The following is a 19,758-nucleotide window of genomic DNA, read 5'->3' as shown; positions in this document are numbered from 1 at the left end:
TAAGAATCTCAAGATTGATTTTAGGAAAAAATGAAAATGTAAGAATCCAAATTCTCGAAACAAAAGCTGTCGTATATATCATCTTAAAATTACGACAGCCTCACGGTTCATAATTTTGACGTTTACTTGCCATTAAGGAATAATTATTTTGATATAATAATGATAATAATTATATATAAATGATAATAATGATATATAAAGCTCCCTTACTTTAGCTTTCATTATTAAACACGGAGTGCTTTTTACATTATTCTGGGACAAAGTGACTCGAAACGGAGAGGGTCACAAGCAGTGATGGGAATAACGGCGTAATAAATAAACGGCGTTACTAACGGCTTTAGTTTTTTTCAGTAACGAGTAATCAAACGAATAACTGTTCCCGGTCCGTGTACGGACCGTGTACGTTTTATTCATTTGATATCCTATTTGAAATCAAATAACGAGAAATTGAAAAATTACTAGTTTCTCGTTTTTTCGTTTAGTTCACCAAACGGAAATTTCGGTTTTGGTCCGATATTTTATTTTTCCTTTGCCGTTTAAAAAACGGATTTTGGACTCAATATGGCATTCGTACATGTGGGCGGCACTGTAACGCCTCTCTCACCCGATTGGTCAAATCGCTCACCATTCTGTACGGACTTAATTCTGCCCGGCAGAATAAGAGGCACCATCCGCCAGTCCTTCAGTTTAATACAAGTTATTGTCGCAACGCGAACCATGCTTGCTGTGAACTGTGCAACTAATGTGAATTAATAACAATATTAGCTAACATGCGATCGTAAATGCCATTTAACACATCACATGCTAATATATAGGCTATATAAGAATGCGATGTGCTTGTTACACACATAAAGTTTATTAGATAAACATATACAGTTACCACATGAGCAAGCGAGTGTAATCATATTATTTTATTCTTACGACAAAAATTAAGATGTTCTTAAGAAAATATTTGAGAACGTTTTAAGAAATGTTTGAGAATCGGATTTACGAAAATTCTTACGAACTTCCTATAATTTATCTTAAGAACAATCTTATATTTTGTCTTAAGAACAGTTTTGTGAATCCGGCCCCTGTTTCTTATATGCTTCTATGATCATCAGTACATACCAATGTTAAATTATGGACATAAAAATGTAATTTATCAATAAATAATCAATGATTGCAAGTAAATGCACCACAAAGAACGCTGAAAAATGAACAAAACAAACTATTTCAGTTAATGAGAGTGGGAGAGGGTAGATTTTTACGTTATTTTTTAACATTTTATTTAATGAGCAGTCTTTATAGAGAATCATTTAACTACACATACAGACACAAACACAGAAAAAAAACATTTTTATTTAGGAAAACAAAATTTGTTTCAAAAACATCCTTATAACAAAACACCAGTTTTACAGAGATGTATTTGACCAACTTAGCTGTTTGGGAAACAGTGAAATTAATGGGCTTCAATGCAATGTTTGGAACTATAGAGCCCTCCATGACACAAGTTACTTCCGCATTCCATTCTTCCAACGGACGTCTAAGCAAGTGTCGCAACTCTGTTTTCAAGGGCTCTGGTCAGTGTTACCCGTATATCTATGGGTGTTACCTATAAACGTTGACTGTTCGAAGTTTTTTCTTTTGGCTCTGCACTGAGCACCCTCTACAATTATGTGGTGTTTTACAAATAGTAACCATACGTCTGAAGGAATAACGTGGTAACATTGTCTGGACGTATTGTCCTAAAAGTAATAAATCCGTTATCGCGAGTTTCCATACACATCTAGACTTGATTATAATATAGTGTTACATGGTTTCGACGTTAACCCGTCGGGCCAGTGGCGCAATGGATAACGCGTCTGACTACGGATCAGAAGATTCCAGGTTCGACTCCTGGCTGGCTCGAGTCTTTTCATTCTATTTTCTCCAAAACAACTAGCTAAAAGTAGGATTTGTTTATTACATATACAGTTAGATTAAGATTTAGATTAGATGATTTATTCATAGCAGAGTTTAAAAAATTATTTACAAAAGTGTAATCAGCAATGGCATAGTAATCACATATCATACAACAACGAGTAATAAAATGTATTATCTCTCTATTCATATAACAATAGCAAGCTGTTGATGTCCTTTCAAGTTGATGAGGTTTCAGCTCTGAAAAAAGGGAGAATATGTTATTACACTCAGTTCTCTTTGAATTTATAAAATTCATTTAAATTACTTTATAGAGCATATGAAAATTACAACCTTATCCTAGCACTCAGGTACATTTTTACATTCGCTTGTCTCTGTTTCTTTTTTCAGATCCTTACAAATAATATGCGGATCCCCTGAGAAAACGTTGATGTCTTGGACCCTTCGTGGGATAAAAAACAAAGAATTTGAAATCTGTTGGTGAAACATTACCAACACAAACTCTGCATGTGATTGGATTGCAGTTTAAAGACAAAATATAAAACATGTCTTTCATTTTGGAGTAAATGTCTTTTCTACCTGTATGCAGAGATGTTAGCAGTACACACTCTTTCTCTTATTCGGTTAGATTTTGACCCACAGTCTGGTTTGCAATAACTCCAGTGACTCCACTCTGACAACACAGCTTTCACTAAACAAGAAAAAAAAATGAGACAGTATTCAGCGACACATGGACCCCTCTGGCATCTTATGTCATTTGTTTGAAATACAAATATCTTCATCTTTTAAATTGTGGATGTGATGCTACACAATGAAAGAGATTGTTCTTTAAAAATGATCTTTGCACTCACTTTCACAGCCATTAATATCATAGCAGTTGCCATGATCCACAATCTCTCCATCACAGACATTTCCTTCAAATTCTCTGCCAAAACACTCCCTCTGTCTAGTTCGGGTTCCCTCTCTGGTCCTGCAAGTGATTGTTCTTTTGGAAGGTGGTTTACATGAACCCCACGGACTCCATTCGGTCCATTCTCCGTTAACTGATTGAAGGGAGAGGAAACAATATTAGCCATTTTTAATGTAACGTGTTAGTTGTCAACACGTCAAGCAAGTTGTCAATTAGTTATAGGAGTAGTTCACTTCAAAATAAGCCTATAGAAAGTCAATGTTTTTTTTTTAAATTGAACTGCTCGTTTAAGCAATCTATTTTTTTTTCAGATAAATATTTCATTTTTCTATGTACTTACTAGGACAGTTAATGGGAACAGTACAGGAACCAGTTTTTATAGCATCACCATCGCAATATTTGCCACCATGTTTGGGTTCAGGGGAATCGCAGGTCCGTCTTTGTGACTCTCGGCCCACACCACATGTTACAGTGCAGGGTGTGGACTCTGACCAAGGACCCCAGTTTCCATTAACTAGAGGACATTTTTACAAAAAGGTAAATGCAGGAATTCTAAAATTGGGTTTCAACCATTATGAATAAAATTCAAACTGTTACTTGTCAACCTATATGAAAACCGATCTACCATTTCTTTAAATGCTTAATGGAAGAAGACAGTGTATTACTTGGGCAGAAAGGTAATCCAGTGCAAAATCGACTTTCCGTGTCAGAGCCCTCACAGTCTCGTCCACGTGGAATTGAAGACGGAGCGGGGTCAGTGCACGTCCTTTTACGAAATTCCATTGGCGGCTCACGCCCTTCATTAACACAAGTTCCTTGACAGGGACCCCAATTTCCCCAACTGGACCAACCGCCATGAGCTAGATATCAAACAAAACCATGTTCTTAATTTTCATTGCGTATTTTTTTTATTTTTCCAACAGTTATGCAGATGTACAGATAATGAATGTTGTCATTTAATCTGTGTGAAAATGTAAATAAGGCACAGATTTATTTTTTATTTTTTTGCAAATAATTAAAGAGACCACGTACTTGGACAGACAACCTCAGTATTACAGTCTGCAGTTTCTTCTGCTTGACCTTCACAGGAGGCCCCACATTGCGGAAGTGGGTTGGAGCAGGTTCTTTGCCTTTTTTTAATTCCAATTTCACATGTGACTGAACATGGCTGCCAGTTCCCCCACTGTGACCAACCACCTTCCACTGAACGCCACAAAAATATAAACAGATGAGTTTGCTGAGACTGCTTACGCCTGGATTTTAGTATTAAGTATTATTTTTACCTGGGCAGCAGTCCTGTTCCATACAAGGTTCGGTTTGAATCATTCCCAGTTCCGCAGGGTCTAAGCAAGACCCAATTCCATAACACATTCTTCGCCTTTGCCTAACTCCCTCTTTACAACTCACTGTACACTTGCTCCAGGGAGCCCACTCAGACCATGCAGCCCGGCTGAAAGTAAACAGACAACTCTTGTGGATACATGGGACCCTGTCTGTCAAATCCAGGCTAAAATCTTAAAATTTAATTATGAGATTAGAAACATCAAAGTTTGACATTACTCAGTTAATATTGAATTTATCAAGGCTATATTTTTACAGAATGTTCTTTACATTAACAGTAAATTACAAAAAATGACTTAAATTGGGTTTTCACAGGCAGGGTCACATATGCTTAATTTGATCTCTGTAATGCCTGGGTTACCCCCGTTTTAGTGCACCTCATTCTGTAGATTCATGGGTCAGATTATGGTTTGATTTGTTGTCAAATATGGTTAACATACATCACAGGAAGTCATATATCAGTTTTCTTAATCATAATGGTTAAATGCCCTATAAAATATTAGAATATTATAAAATAGGCCTACATTAACTAAACTTACCCACAGGAATTACAAACCCCATCTGCTTCTACGTAGCCATAGTTAGGGTTCATACAACAGTCTTTTTTTTCAATCTCACCCAAAAGATCACCACAAGTCCCAGTGGATAGGGAAAATTCAGTGAAACACTGTGCCATCTCTGAAACTTAAAAACATAAAAATATATAAAATAATTGGTAACACTTTACAATAATTTGCTTTTTGTTAACAGTAGTAAATGCATTAACTAACATGAATTAACAAAGAACAATTTAGTTTTTCACCATTTATTAATCCTTGTTAATGTTACTTCATGTCAATACAGTATTCATGTTAGTTCACGGTGCATTAAAGGGGTCATATGGCACGACTACATGTTTTTCTATGTCTTTGGTGTGTTATAAGTTGCCCATGCATGTATTAGACACATAAAATTGCAAAAATTTAAAGGAGCTGCATGTAATGTTATTAAATCAAAACAATACCTTAATATTTTCGTAGACATTTAGGAAACATGCTGAGTTCATATATCGGTTTGTCCAAAAAACAATGCTATAGCCAGTTATTCCACTCTGAAATGTGATTTCCGTGCCGGAATGTCTGTTTTTGTTTTGGTCTGTGTGACCCCGCCCACTGACGATTTACCCACTAGTGTATTTTGACAACTGGGTTGCCAGTTGGCGACAATCACTGCATATTGCAGCAAACGATCGATCTGGGTCAGAGCAGATTCCACCCTTTCCGGTACTATTACGTTGCAAACTTAGAAAGAATTACTATATTATTTAACAACTTACGAGGAGTAATATACAATTTTATTACGGTTATTTAAACGAGACCGCAATATGGCCCGTAAATGCGACCTCCGGAGGACGCAACCTCTGAAACGAGCTGCTGATTGAGTTATATTTGCAAACAACAAAACCACTGCAATCGTATAAATTATCCGGCGTACCTGTTCCAAATATGGTAAGAGGCGTTATTTTTCCCGTCACACGCTTGCAGTATTCGACCAATCACTACACACTGGTTAACTGGCCAATCATAGCACACCTCGCTTTTCAGAGTGACGAGCTTTGTAAAAAATCTATGCGTTTCAGAGGGTGCGACATGCGATCTCGGTGATCCGAACAAGCAGATCGGATCTTCAGACAATCAGGACACAGCGCATTACACTTGTCAACATCAAGTGGCTTCCGCATCTGGATATCTGATCGGATCTCTATAGTTTCCCGTCCATTATTTTAATAAGCTTGCAATTTAAAAATTAGCCTCGGTGCGGGGATATTTCACACAACACGTATAACGGGGAGGATGAGCATGTTACAGATTTGAAACACTGGAAAGTATCCGCCGCAGCCATGTTGAAATCGAGGCAGCGGTGGGAAGTAAACCACGGTTAAAACGATTAATGATCTTATATGTGAAAGTATAAGTAGAGGACGTTTGTAAAATTACACAAGCTTTTGTACTTGAGCTGTGGCGGGTTTCACTCTCGCGCGCGCGCACACACGCACACACAGACTCTAATGGTGTTTTTAAACAGATCATTTGTTTATTCATGTCAGACACATAAAATAATCACATAAATCCGAATTTACTATGATCAAAAGCGACCACTTAGATCGTTCTCGTCTATTTGGGTTGGTTCGGCTGAAAGTGACAGCGCGTCGTCTGCGCCCTAAATAGCGTGTTTACTGACATCAGCTATAAGCAACACTATTACAATCTTGTTTCTGTGTGTAAATTATATACGGTGTATTCAGAGCTCCGTTTCTGTCTTCCGGGGACGGTACGAGACACAGCAGCCCTCGGTACAGCGGGAAAACTGAGAGTATATTACGCCGTAGGCTATACAGTAAATACACACACACAAGTAGCCTATGTTGGAAACAAGCTGGTATAGTGTTGCTATTCGTGTCTGTGACATGAAAATAAACAAATATGCGTTTAAAAACACCACTGGCGCTGTGTGTGCGAGTAAAACCCGTTTGTGGCAGTCACAAATAGCCTATGTGATGGTATCTGAAGTGGTCAAGTAAAACATCTCGTGTGATTTGACATACATCCTCTGTAGGTTGCAAATAATGATACATTGTAATAAAGTATCCACGATCATTTTGTGGGAAAATGAACGACTGTGCAAGAGTGCGTGTGCAAGAGTAAACTTTCCGCTGTATTTTCTTGATCAGGACACGCTGATCGGATAACATTCCGATCAGAAGCGCGTTTACACTTGTCTTTTCAACGTGGACAACATCTAGATACAGGTCGCATGTTAATGCGAAATATAGACGCACCCAGAGAGGTGAGGCAAAGAGGTGATAGCGTTTTTGAACCTTAAATCGTGTATACACATTGCATTACATCTAAAACGAAAAATAATATTCGTTTTAGCCGTGTCGCATGACCCCTTTAACTCATGTTAACAGTGACAAAGTTTGATAAAAAATGTTTTAGTAAATGCTGAAATTAACATGAACCAATATGAATAAATGCTGTAGAAGTGTTCACTGTTCATGTTAATGAATTAACTAATTGTTAACAAATAGCACCTTATTGTAAAGTTTTACCAAATAATCAAATATGTATTGAAATGACATATAACATAGATTTTGCAGAAAGAATGTTTTAGTGGTTTGTTATTTCAATGTTGATCACATGATATTATTATTTGATAACCTCATAGAAAATAGGGGTAATTTGTACTAATTTCAGAGATAAATGGCAAATGGAGGTAAGTTCTAATGGGTTATAGTTTGTCAATAAATATTACCAACCTGATTGCTGGACATAAATCCCCAGGACCATCATCACCCAACAAACGAGATTCATGGCTAAATCAATCAGATGGAAACTCTGGATATGCTAAAATTCAGAATGTAAAAACACTGTAAAGATTTGACTAGTCAGGAAACAGTATTGAAATAGCTAACAATCGTTGGTGTGTGTTTTGATCATCATACAAATTATTAAAAGGTTCAAACACGTGCAGTTTTCTAGTATTAGTTTTAGTTTAGCATTGTTAAGCACTTACACTGTTGTCTTCCCCTTCTTGTAGCAGTTTGAAGAAGACACTTTATAATGAGTGGTCTGCTACGCCCTCCCCTCACAGTGACTTTCAGAAAAACAGAGAAAAATGTTTAAAAACAGGATATGGTCATTGCGAAACTGCCAAATCAGCTTCCTTTACCGTAAAACAAGAATTTGCACATTCATCATATATTAACAATATATTTAATTAATAGGCCTATATTAATGTAGAAAAAAATACAAACACCAAACAAAAACAGATGAAATGTTCCTTTTCACATTATGCAAGTTTTTGGATCGCGTAATCACTTTTTTCCCACATATTTTAAATATAGCCATGCCTATGGCTAATCAGTTTCTACAGAATTCCAGTTATCCAAAGCGACTTACGTTGCATTATATTATACATTTGTTTCTGGCTATGTGCAATCCCGTGGGATCGAATCCTTGACCTTGTCATTGCTAGTGCCATGCTCTAACCACTGAGCCACAGGAAAGCTTAACTTTATCATTTGTTTTACTATTTTGTTTCATTTTGTGGAAAGAAGCAGTTTTCGCCTTTGTAGACAAAGAAAATTTGTATTTAGTCAGTTGCCGTATCTTGATATCTTTTTACAGCAAAACTCCAGTCTAATAGCGACATCTACAGGAGGACTTGGACATCCCATCTATTAAAAGCTCATTACAGGTATTAATGATCACTAAAACATTACAATAAACTTATTTAGACCTTTTCTACGCGTACACTTTTATATTAATTGTACATACTACGATCACCACATTATATTATTTTGTAATGTTTCGAAAGCATGTTAGCTCTTATAACATATATATAACAGTACTGTACAACGTGGACTCGATTTTTCAGCGGATGAGTGCATAATTGGTTTAAATGGACCAGTCTGTTTCGAAACAGCCTTCGCGGGAAATAACATCTATGATTCAGACAGCTTCTTTAATATTAATATTTCTAGCTACGTTGTATTACGCAACAATCACTCCACGCTTTACGTGTCAACCACACAAACGCCTCTGTAAAACCTAGAAGGAAAACAAACTGAACTCTCTGAACTAAACCTCTGGAATGAAGCAGCCATTGGAGGGATGTGTGTCATGTGATCTACTTGACGAATGTTTTTAACGATGGAATTTCTAAGGCATTTGTTGCACTCAGATATGTATTATACACGTTGTTATGATTGCAGATTGAAAGTAAATGACAGTAGTGAAAATAATTCAATAAACTAACTTTTATAACCAGTCGATGACATTGAGCCGAGGCGCGCCCCCTACAGGTTATAGTGCACGTTGCACTTTTCTAGTTCGTTTATTTCTGTCCTCCCTGACAACCGAGTAATCAAAGCGAATGGAGTTACTAGACCAGATTGAGCAAAACTTGATCTTGGAATAACAGAGCGCTGGTACAACGCTTTCTCCGTATTTAATATGGATTTAAGAGCAAAGTGGACATAATAGAAAACTCGGGTGGAGGGACCTGTATTTCTTAACTGAGACATATAAGACAGTTACTGTTTTGTCAAGAAGACATTTTACAACGTGGACAAAATAAAAAAACATGTTAGCATTACGCTAATGCTAATATCAAACTAGCATTTGTGGAATGAGAGATATTGGGACACAGTAATGGCAAAATTGATGTAAAGCCACGGACTATGAGCTCTTCTAAGTTTAAAGTCAACTTAGCTCTACATACGAAGAGTATATTTATACGTGATCTACCGCTGGGAAACTTCGAAACTAGCTCGTAAACCCAAGGTAAACTAAAACGGCTAGTTAGCCAAAAAATCAACTATTTGTTTTAATGTTGTCTTATACCCGCTTAAGTAAAGTGAGATGTTAATAACATGAATGCATGGTGTAGTGTGTTTAATGTGTATTGTTACCATTTTAAGGCAACGTACATTTTGTGACATGTTTTTGTCAGCTATATTTGGTAGGGTCTGTCTGTCTAGCTTTTGTGTTATTTGCCTTTATATCACCGTTAAAGCCTATGAACTGTGGACTTATAACCTTTGTGTTCTTTTCATAGCTTTGATAAGTTGGGGTTTTACCAATTTTATTATAGATTTACAAACTTTGCTCCTTGATACACCTACGATTCAGATGAACTGTTTCATAGATAACTATTAATAACAGTGTAAGATCAGACATTTCAGAATTCCTTAGTCAGCATGTTGTACATTTCACTATTTTGACTATAGAAAAACGTTCTCATATCCACATGTTCAAACTTCAGTGAAACAACAATTTTAGCTGTCATGACAAGATTTCAGTTTTCTGAAAAAAGATTTAGATTCAAGACAGCTGGAAAAGAAGAGTGAGTTTTACTTTAAAGTTCGTAATAATAAGAATAAGTGTTAAGTTTGTGGTTTTATATTGGAAAGACTTCATGAACGAGTATTACATTTGACCTTGTTATACCCAGAAATCGGTTTGTGGTGAAATTGTACAGGTTTACTAAAATGTACTTTCTAGCCTTGCTCACCAGTTCTCTTGCATATGTATAGCTTGTCAATAATTAACTTTATAGTCGCCTTAGTTTTCTCCTGCTCTTTAACTATTAAAAACACCAACTAAGCAACTGAGAGGTCCGCAGACTGGAATGTGTGTCTGTCATATCATAACCTACGCACACTGACTCATTTAGTTCCTCTGTGCGGGTTGCCTCTTGCATGCAACAACCTCTGTACAATGTAGATAACCTGAGAACCAGCACGACTGGTTGCTGGCAAGTCTCGACAGTAGCTCAAAGCATTCGTTATTTGTTCATTTGCTGAGCATGTATCAGTTAACGTAAAGCCTATACATATAGGACTGCCTTTGACTAGGGTGGAAGTGATTTTTTTGTTGAATTGCATTGTTTATGGGCAAGGGTGTCCTAGTGACCACTTGATAATCCTTTTGTCAGAATCCAAGGATTACATACTCTGTTTGGTTGCGGTCTCCATCCTCCATATGACTAAAGACTCACATCTGTTATCGATGGCTTAAGAGACATCAAGGACGTGACCTCATTCAGCCAATGAGCCCCCTTGTGTCTCATTTAACTTAATGGACAGAATTGAATTTTAAGAAATTTATACCTTGTTCATTTGATAGTATTATCAAATTGATAAATACACTTACACCAGATAAAGCACAATGCATATTTTCTGTGAACAGTTTATGGTTTTCTTTGTTTGCTCATGCAAATAGGTAATAAACTCAGTGTTTAATGTAGCTTTCTTGCCCCCGTAAAGGGATAGTTCACCCGAAAATAAAAGTTCTGTCATCATTTATTCACCTTAATGTCATTTAAAACCTTTATGTGACTCTTTCTTGTGTGGAACACAAAAGAAGATATTTTGAGAAATGTCTCAGTGGTTTTGTGTCAATGGGGGCCAGTGTTGTTTGGATACCAGCATTCGTCAAAATATCTTTTTTGTTCTGCAGAAGAAAGTCATACAGGTTTGGAATGACATGAGGGTGAGTAAATGATCAAATTATTTTGATTGAACTATCTCCCTCATGCCATCCTAGATGTATATGACTTCCTTTCAGTTGAACACAAATGCCATTGTTAACTTTTTCAACGGAGCTCAAACTGGCAGAGCTCCAAAAAGCTCATGCTGTACATCCACCATTAAACTTATCCAAAGGACGGTGCGTTAATATATGTCTTTTAAAGCAAAATGATATGTTTGTAAGCGAAAATGATTCATATTTTGGGCTTATTTAGTTATTGATATGTCGCGGATCCATTGAGATCAGTGCAGTAAGTTCAAATATGGTGGCAAGTCAAAAAACATCAAATCTTATTGGTTCTTGCATGATGAAACGTGCATATGGAAACTAGTCACGAGATGCATGGAAGTCAATTCAGTTTTTTCATGACCCGTAGATAGCATGTATGTGCACATATGTGGTGTTGAAAGATGTACTTTGTCAGATTTTTGTGTCACGTGGTGGTACTTTTAAATATGCACTTCATAGGGGTTGAGGGGCGTTTGCTTGTGTAAGGTTTGCAACGACTAGTCTAATGGTATGTCTTCCTCAACAGGAGCTTTCTTTGCAAGGTTATCTTATCATAAAGTAAACAACCTGGCAGAGTCTTATAATGGCTTTATCACCTAACAGACCGCGGAGACTATATACCGCAGGCTTGTAATTACTGTTTGCCTCGAAAAGATAAAGGTCATTGAATGGGAAGTGGTGAATGAATGAAGGTTGAACATAGAAAGAATAATGAATGTGCAAGCTAAGACAAAAGTTAGTTAACCACTTGTGATATAGTCTTCGTTGTTGAATTTTGTTTATTTTAGAGGCCTGTTTACACAATTCGTAAGATAAGAGGTATAAAAGGAGCTCTTAGAGTTCATAAAGATTTTTAAAAGTATACATAACTAATATGTAGCTAATAGTTTGCCTTATGTGACCTTGTATGTGGTCTGAAAAAAGTGCTCACCCTGATGATGACGTGGTATTGTGTGTTAAAGTATAAGACACACAGTTGTGTATTTGATGTATTATGAGAATAATTGACTTTTTGTCACATCTTCTGTTTTTCTGAAGAGTGGCAATGTCACGTGATGGATGGTCATGAGATTTAGCGGCTAGACTGGAGAACCATGGAACAGGTCGAGCAACCTACCTCAGGAATAAAATGTGACAGCTCTGCGGAACTAGCAGAGGCCCGGGGGAACGTGGAATTGACGGGAATTATGGAAGGCCAGGCGTCTCCACAGCCAGACGGAGATTTGCACTCTGCACAGATTCTTGAAGACACAACATGGGTAGGTGTGCAGGAGGGCGAGTCGGTATCCTCAGACTGTGGAGGCATGTCAGACCTCCAGGAGCCGGGCTCAGGGTCTGGTGAGGAGGTGGAGAGCAGCGAGGCATCTGACACCACGGGAACAGAGGTCTCACCCGGCAGCAAAGGATCCTCGTGGACGAATCTACAGAATGGAGGTGGAACGGAACAGGAGGTTCCTCAACCGAATAGCAATGTTCCTGTAACAGCTCAAAACTTTGAAGGTAAAAGTTCTTCAGTTCAAGGTCTAGTTGAAGTTCAGGGTTAAACGTATTCTGCAATATTCTCCGTTGGTGTATTTTACAGATCCATTACAGGCCCCACCCCTCTCGCTGTCTGACCAGTTACGGCTAGGCCGGGATGACACCAATAATTTAGGTCTAAATGTTGAATGTCGCATATGTGGAGATAAAGCCTCGGGATTTCACTATGGAGTTCATGCTTGTGAAGGCTGCAAGGTAATTTCGCTGAGCTTGCAACTACTGCAGTTACAGGAAAAGTTCAACCAAAAATAAACATTCTTTCATCTATTCACCCTCATGTCGTTCAAAACCCGAATGAGACTCCACCTTTTGTGGAACACAAATGCAGATATTTTGAGAAATGTCTCGGGTTTTGTGTTCATACAATTGAAGTCAATGGGGGACAATGTTGTTTGGTGACCAACATTCTTTAAAATATCTTCTTTTGTGTTCTGCAGAAGAAAGAAAGTCACACAGGTTTGAAATAACATCTGGGTGAGTAAATTATGAAAGAAGTTTTATTTTTGGGTGACCTGTCCCTTTAAGGTTTATTACACAGCACAGTTCTGCACATGAGAGTGACCTGGTTTAGCCAATCGGAAACACTCTTTTGCCTACAGGCCCTAAATGTTTATTTTTCTTTTCCTTAAATACTCCCTTATGTTTAAAGTTGTGTTTTTGTGATGTAGTAATTAAGCAGTACAACAGTGTGTGCCTTGCGGTTTTTAGTAAGATAGTGTCATCTTTTTTTTTTCAAGGGTTTTTTCAGACGCACCATTCGTATGAAGCTGGAGTATGAGCGATGTGAGCGTGCCTGTAAAGTCCAGAAAAAGAGCAGGAACAAATGCCAGTACTGCCGCTTCCAGAAGTGCCTGGGTCTGGGCATGTCTCATGACGGTGAGGAGCCCACATGCACATAACCACAAAAGGGTATATGTCGAATGTCACGTGACTAGAAGGGTAAACAAGACTCATTACATCCGCTTGTTGGAAAGTGTTAACAGCGGTATTAACTATGAGTGATATTTATGGATTTTTAAGGTAATCAGCTAACCCAGCAGTCTGTTTTCGGTTTTTTTATTCTACTGTATTATAATATTAAAAAATCTGTCAGAAGGAAAAATTAAAACCTTTTATATATTAATCTGTTTATGCGATCGATTTTGATCATCTTTGGTAGTTCATTTTAAGGCATTTTGAGTAAAACAGCTCTTTATGTAATGAAGCGCATGCAAAAGACTTGAGATGAGACTGCGATGAGACTTGTTTTCCAGTTTCTGCGTGTGACATTCAGCCTAAAGGCCATTAAAAGCATTTCAGAATTTTGCACCCATTTAAAAGCAATAGTCCTGATATAGTCAATAATTTCTTTAAAACCAGCGATCAGATATGGGCGCATGCCAGAAGCTGAGAAGAAGAAGCTAGTGGCGGGACTACTCGCAGGGGCGAACCTGCCGAACTCAGGGGGAGCTGACCTCAAAACCCTGGCCAAGCATGTTAACACATCTTACCTGAGGAACCTCAACATGACCAAAAAGAAAGCACGGAGCATCCTCACGGGAAAGACTACCTGCACAGCGGTATTGTTTGAGATCCCTCAGACATTTCGAGTATTTATCGATTTGTTGTAGCAAATCCAACGAAACAGTTTAACTAGATTGGTGGGAGAGCTTTTACAGATTTTGATAAAGGACTTTCTTGATTTACATGATTGATCAGCTGTGATATCAGTCCTGAATTAATCATATTCTTATTTTATCTTCAGCCTTTCGTGATCCATGACATGGACTCGCTGTGGCAGGCTGAAAACGGGCTGGTCTGGAATCAGCTTAATGGAGCGCCACCAAACAAAGAGATCGGGGTCCATGTCTTCTACCGCTGCCAGTGCACAACAGTGGAAACTGTACGAGAGCTCACAGAGTTTGCCAAAAACATCCCCGGCTTTGTGGATCTCTTCCTTAATGATCAGGTCAGAACAGTCCAGGTCATCTGTAGATCTCCCAAATTATATGATCACTGCTTGTCTTTAAAATATATATTTGTTATATTTTAGGAGCAAATGCCACCAGCAGCCACTAGCTTTGAGGTATTGACACAAACTCTCCCACTGAATTTATCTTCCACTTTGTCTCAGGTAACGCTGTTAAAATACGGAGTCCACGAGGCCATATTTGCAATGCTCCCATCTCTAATGAATAAAGACGGGCTGCTCGTAGCCAATGGAAAGGGCTTTGTGACGAGAGAGTTCCTGCGGAGTCTGCGCAAACCTTTCAATGAGATCATGGAGCCCAAGTTTGAGTTTGCGGTCAAATTCAATGCTCTGGAGCTCGATGACAGTGACCTGGCTCTGTTTGTGGCAGCCATTATACTGTGTGGAGGTGAGTGCATGCGTGTTTGAGACTGTTGTTGCTGTATTATCTGATTTTCTTATGTGTTGGATCAAAAACTTTTTTATTCAGTACTTGTTTGCCATGAGGGCACACTTCTTTTTGGTTTATACTGGACGTAAAACTATGCAAAATGCTCTACCAAAAAAATTGAGCGTTGTCTCTCTTTGCTCTAGATCGTCCTGGACTGATGAACGTAAAGCAGGTGGAGCAGATCCAAGATGGCATCTTGCAAGCTCTTGATCAACACCTTCAGGTTCACCACCCTGACTCTCCTCATCTCTTTCCCAAATTGCTTCAAAAAATGGCTGACCTGAGACAGCTGGTCACTGAAAATGCCCAGCTGGTTCAGATGATCAAAAAGACTGAATCTGAAACCTCTCTTCACCCACTCTTACAAGAAATCTACAAAGACATGTACTGAAGTGAACACTTAAGTTTCAGACTCAAGAACCTGACAGGAGATTGGACTCCTGAATTCCTTCCTGTATAGAAAGGGTGCACATGTTTTAATAGCACTTTTGGTGCCATGGGATTTTTTAAAATAAATTTTGTAAAGGACTTTTACAAATTTGGAGTTTGAATACTGACTTTAATTTGATCTTGAGGAGTGTTTCTTTAAACTTAAATCTGTTCTTATATAAAGGACATTTCATCTAGCTATTGTTTACCTCTTCATGTTGTTGTTGTTCATTTACCTGATGAGGGCTTACACCTTTAAAAGTTGTCTTGTCCATCATGATTTTGGTTTGCAAGTACATTTAGGTGATATGGTATGTTATTTTGAGGACAGAGCAGAAAGAAGGTGAGAGCGCTTGACTTGCCATTTACTGTGTGTGTTTTGTGTTGGTAGGGCCTTTACTTTAGAAAGTAATTCTACTTTCCCCTTTGATTCTGTTTGATTTGGTTGTGTGAAAGGTATATTCCTCATAAAACTGTACAGCAGTCAGTTATGTTATTTTGGATTATGTTACTTTGTCAAGGTTGTCGTTTTCAGTGTCAGCTGCTACAGATAGATTGGAATTGAAGCTGAAGACCAATCTTATTTTTATTAATTCACTTATCATGTAGACTTTAACGCTTTCTTTGTCATGAGCCTACAAACACTTTTTTTAGTGGTATGGAAGGACATATGGGCTCATCTTTTCAGATGTGCTTATCTCTGTTAAGTACTGGTACCATGACAGTACTTTTAATAAAACATACTATCACAAGGTCATATTTACCCCTTAAGACCTCAAATATATTTAACTGTTCCTTGATAACCAGTTGTATTAAATTAGGTCTTCCATTAATTTGTTGAAGTTTCTCTGATGATGAATTTTCAAGGGCAAGAAGATATGGCATGTTGATATGTTCTATGCATATTTTCTGAATGATTGAAAACATGCAAGCTACGGTTACATTCAAACATTATGGTCAGTTTGATTTATAGTATACATATAAACCTAACCTTTTATTCTCTAAAGTCAGTTGCCTTATTAGGACAAGTGACATGGTGCATCAGTTACTAATGGTTATGTCATAATGAACTTGTACATTGCAATTGAATGGTTTTGTTTGAGTAAACACTTAAATTTGGATGCTTCTAAATCTAAAACAAGTCTTGTCACAAAACAATAATGAGAACTCAAATTTGAGAATTTAACGCAAATGTAACAATGAAGTATGACTGAATTATTACATTTATTTTTTTATTATTATGAGGTGCAACACATCTACCATTTCACATTTAGAAATAAATCTATAAATCAGATTTATGAATTTGAGATTTTACCTTGAGTCTGAAATGTCAATTTCTGATGTATTTAATTACTGTATGGCACTTTATATCAAAGATTTATGGTCAAGGTGTAGAACTCGTTGCTGTGAAACTAACTACAGAAATGTATTTTGGAAGGATTCACACTATAATACTGGACTGATTGTCAATACTATGCCACCCTGGAGATGTTTATCATGTTTATCATATTTATCATCGTTGCATTTCCACTAAACCTATACCTTTCCAGTCTGACCCAAGTCACAAATGTCTTTGTTAACAAGAGAAATAAAAAATCACATGTTATGATTTGTGGAATATTATTTTTCACAGTAAAACATTTCTGAATATTTGTGGTGTGATTTATCTGCTGCTCCAAACATGTCCATATTTCAGATGTATTTTGCATTAAAGCTACAATCCCCTTTACAATATGTTTGTCTATTGATTTCAAGCTATGAAAACGGCAGCTCATATTAAAAATCTTTATACCACGGGGCTGATGAATGCTTCATTCTGATTGGCTGACATTATTTTTCAGTTAAACGCACACCTATGAAGTAGTTCCAGATTTGTCGACCGAATTACAGTTCCATATCACTGCGCCCAGTTTAACTTAAATGTAGCCTACTGTACACCACTGAATATCTAACAACAGACAAAGTGACAGGCAAATTCCATTGTCTAAGAAGAAATAACTATTAATATTTATGGACAGCATGAACATTTGAACAACAATGGCGACAGCACTGTACAGGACTGTTCAGACGAAAAACTAAAGCATATATCAAAGGTAACGGCAAACTACATGACACAATCAGCGGGTTAAAGATAAAACACGAAGCACAAAAATAACAAAAACAACATCTTAAATTCGTCTGTGGAATGGGTAAACGGAACTTAAAACACAGCAGGAAGCTTTCTATGCCACCGCAGCTGGCGCAGAAATCTCCGTGCCACTTTTTTCTCTAAAAACTTTTCTTATACGACAGGGGTGTTAAATACAACGAAAACAAATCAAATATAGATACTTGTCTTTTCACTCTCAGTGAAGCAAACGCGTGTGCACGTGCACTGTCTGTCTTCCTCTCGCTTTCGGAAAACTGCATATGCAGGCTCAAGCAACGGCTTCAGATGAGATGCGTATGGCGTTATTTTAATGACAAATGTCGCGAGCGCATTATTACAAGGCGAGAGCGCATTCCTGTAATACGAGCGCGCGAATCTCTCCGCTCGCACTCCGATTTCCTTTGCTCATGCACAAAACTGGACGCGCACTTTGAATTATAAGCTGCTCTCTTATGAATTTTCTCTCCTCTCGCTCAGTGAGCGTGTGCGCACTCAAAATGCGTGCCGTGCGTCCACGAATCCTTTGGTACTCTTGCTTTCGAGAGGTCCTCCTGTGTGTTCCAGGCATTATAGTCCGTCATAAGTAGTCAACCAATCAATGATAGGCTTCCACGGCGGGCCAATGAAAACGCGACCTCTTACATGGCATCTTGTTGGTTGAAAGTGACTCGACGTATTCAACGAAGCAAGATGGATCCACCACGTTCTCAGGTAACAATATTAATATATTTGATGCAACATTATTAATCAAATGTATATTAGAAATGAACGGGGCATTAGGATGCTTTGTAGGCTACATATAAACATCCTAGTCAGTTTAACTACCATGTTATTCAGACAAAACAGGCCAACACTCTCAAGTTCATGTGGTCCTCATGCATGTCGTACACTAAACATAGTATTGTCAAAATAGTACTAAATTGATTACTGAACAATTTAGATTGGTGTCTTAAGTTAGCTTTATTCTGAAATAATATTTACTACAAGTAACGGTACATATCAAAACAATAATAGCAGTGGAGTATGATCCTCCCAAGATGGCAGCGCAACATGCAGCATAGGGCATGACGTCAGCTTCACACTCTTTAATTATCATGGTGACGATTTTAGATTATTTTAGCATTTTATTTTATAGTAACAGATTTGGAATGCATTTGGAAAATCATATAATATTCTATACCGATTTGGTTATTCATTTAATGCATTTGCAGACAGACACTGTAAGTGTTCTGCATTCAGTGTTCCAGAAGTTCAGGGCATAAAACTGAACTTCTATGCAATATACCAAACGCTCCCTTACCGTTCATTTCTAATATACATTTGATTAATAATGTTGCATCAAATATATTAAAATTGTTACCTGAGAACGTGGTGGATCCAGAGGCGTATTAAGACCTCATGTTGCCCCTGGGCAACAGCCCCAGAGGTGCCCCCCATCCACCCACCTACCCACACGCAAGAATCCATTCATTAAAAGATTTATATATTAAAAGATTTTATAAGAATGAAACTCAGCAATTTACAATATACTATTTTACAAGAATTACAAATTAACATGACACTTTTGTAGAAAAGAACACAAAAAACAACTCTTTTCATCAAGCATTTTTAACAATTAGGCCTACTGTAGTTAAGAGGTCGCATTTTCATTGGCTCGCCGTGGAAGCCTATCCCTGATTGGTTGACTACTTTTGACAGCCTATAATGCCTGGAACACACAGGAGGACCTCTCGAAAGCAAGAGTACCAAAGGATTCGTGGACGCACGGCACGCATTTTGAGTGCGCACACGCTCACTGAGCGAGAGGAGAGAAAATTCACAAGAGAGCAGCTTATAATTGAAAGAGCGCGTTCAGTTTTGTGCATGAGCAAAGGAAAGCGGAGAGATTCGCGCGCTCGTATTACAAGAATGCGCTCTCGCCTTGTAATAATGCGCTCGCGACATTTGTCATTAAAATAACGCCATAGATGGTTAGTCCTACCAGCAAGTGCACAACATCTTTAT

General features: G+C 37.8%; 2 protein-coding genes and 1 non-coding gene across 3 annotated transcripts; 2 read left to right on the top strand and 1 right to left on the bottom strand.

Annotated features, from left to right (window-relative positions):
* Window positions 1-1,321: 1,321 nt before the first annotated feature.
* On the bottom strand, window positions 1,322-7,812 carry LOC130567969 (properdin-like). The gene is made up of 11 exons (XM_057356538.1): window positions 7,709-7,812; window positions 7,452-7,539; window positions 4,693-4,837; window positions 4,096-4,262; window positions 3,845-4,015; window positions 3,478-3,672; window positions 3,153-3,326; window positions 2,754-2,945; window positions 2,482-2,593; window positions 2,236-2,344; window positions 1,322-2,142 (listed from the first exon to the last, which is right to left on the bottom strand). Exons 2-10 carry the CDS (start codon window positions 7,504-7,506, stop codon window positions 2,242-2,244), a joined length of 1,314 nt encoding a protein of 437 aa, XP_057212521.1. The 5' UTR covers window positions 7,507-7,539; window positions 7,709-7,812; the 3' UTR covers window positions 1,322-2,142; window positions 2,236-2,241.
* trnar-acg (transfer RNA arginine (anticodon ACG)) lies at window positions 1,818-1,890 on the top strand. Its single transcript has one exon. It is a non-coding gene; the product is annotated as a tRNA-Arg (tRNA).
* Window positions 7,813-9,071: 1,259 nt separating the features above from the next.
* Window positions 9,072-17,326, top strand: ppardb (peroxisome proliferator-activated receptor delta b). Its single transcript, XM_057356537.1, has 8 exons — window positions 9,072-9,480; window positions 12,277-12,738; window positions 12,821-12,972; window positions 13,515-13,653; window positions 14,137-14,336; window positions 14,522-14,725; window positions 14,891-15,134; window positions 15,320-17,326. The coding sequence occupies exons 2-8, from the start codon at window positions 12,333-12,335 to the stop codon at window positions 15,565-15,567; spliced, it is 1,593 nt and encodes a 530-aa protein (XP_057212520.1). The 5' UTR covers window positions 9,072-9,480; window positions 12,277-12,332; the 3' UTR covers window positions 15,568-17,326.
* The last annotated feature ends 2,432 nt before the right edge of the window (window positions 17,327-19,758 follow it).

The sequence above is a fragment of the Triplophysa rosa genome, linkage group LG17, assembly GCF_024868665.1.
Source record: "Triplophysa rosa linkage group LG17, Trosa_1v2, whole genome shotgun sequence".
Taxonomy (NCBI): Eukaryota; Metazoa; Chordata; class Actinopteri; order Cypriniformes; family Nemacheilidae; genus Triplophysa; species Triplophysa rosa.
The sequence above is the reverse complement of the archived record's forward strand: the minus strand, read 5'-3'. Positions and strand labels throughout refer to the sequence as shown.

Coding starts and splice junctions, on each gene's coding strand:
- LOC130567969 (XM_057356538.1), bottom strand. CDS start 7,506: ATGAATCTCGTTTGTTGGGTGATGATGGTCCTGGGGATTTATGTCCAG. Junction 2,946..3,152: donor TGTTCCCATTAACTGTCCTA/GTAAGTACATAG, acceptor CCCTTCAATCAG/TTAACGGAGAATGGACCGAA. Junction 2,594..2,753: donor TGATATTAATGGCTGTGAAA/GTGAGTGCAAAG, acceptor TTTCTTGTTTAG/TGAAAGCTGTGTTGTCAGAG.
- ppardb (XM_057356537.1), top strand. CDS start 12,333: ATGGAACAGGTCGAGCAACCTACCTCAGGAATAAAATGTGACAGCTCT. Junction 12,973..13,514: donor ATGCTTGTGAAGGCTGCAAG/GTAATTTCGCTG, acceptor TTTTTTTTCAAG/GGTTTTTTCAGACGCACCAT. Junction 14,726..14,890: donor ATCTCTTCCTTAATGATCAG/GTCAGAACAGTC, acceptor ACTTTGTCTCAG/GTAACGCTGTTAAAATACGG.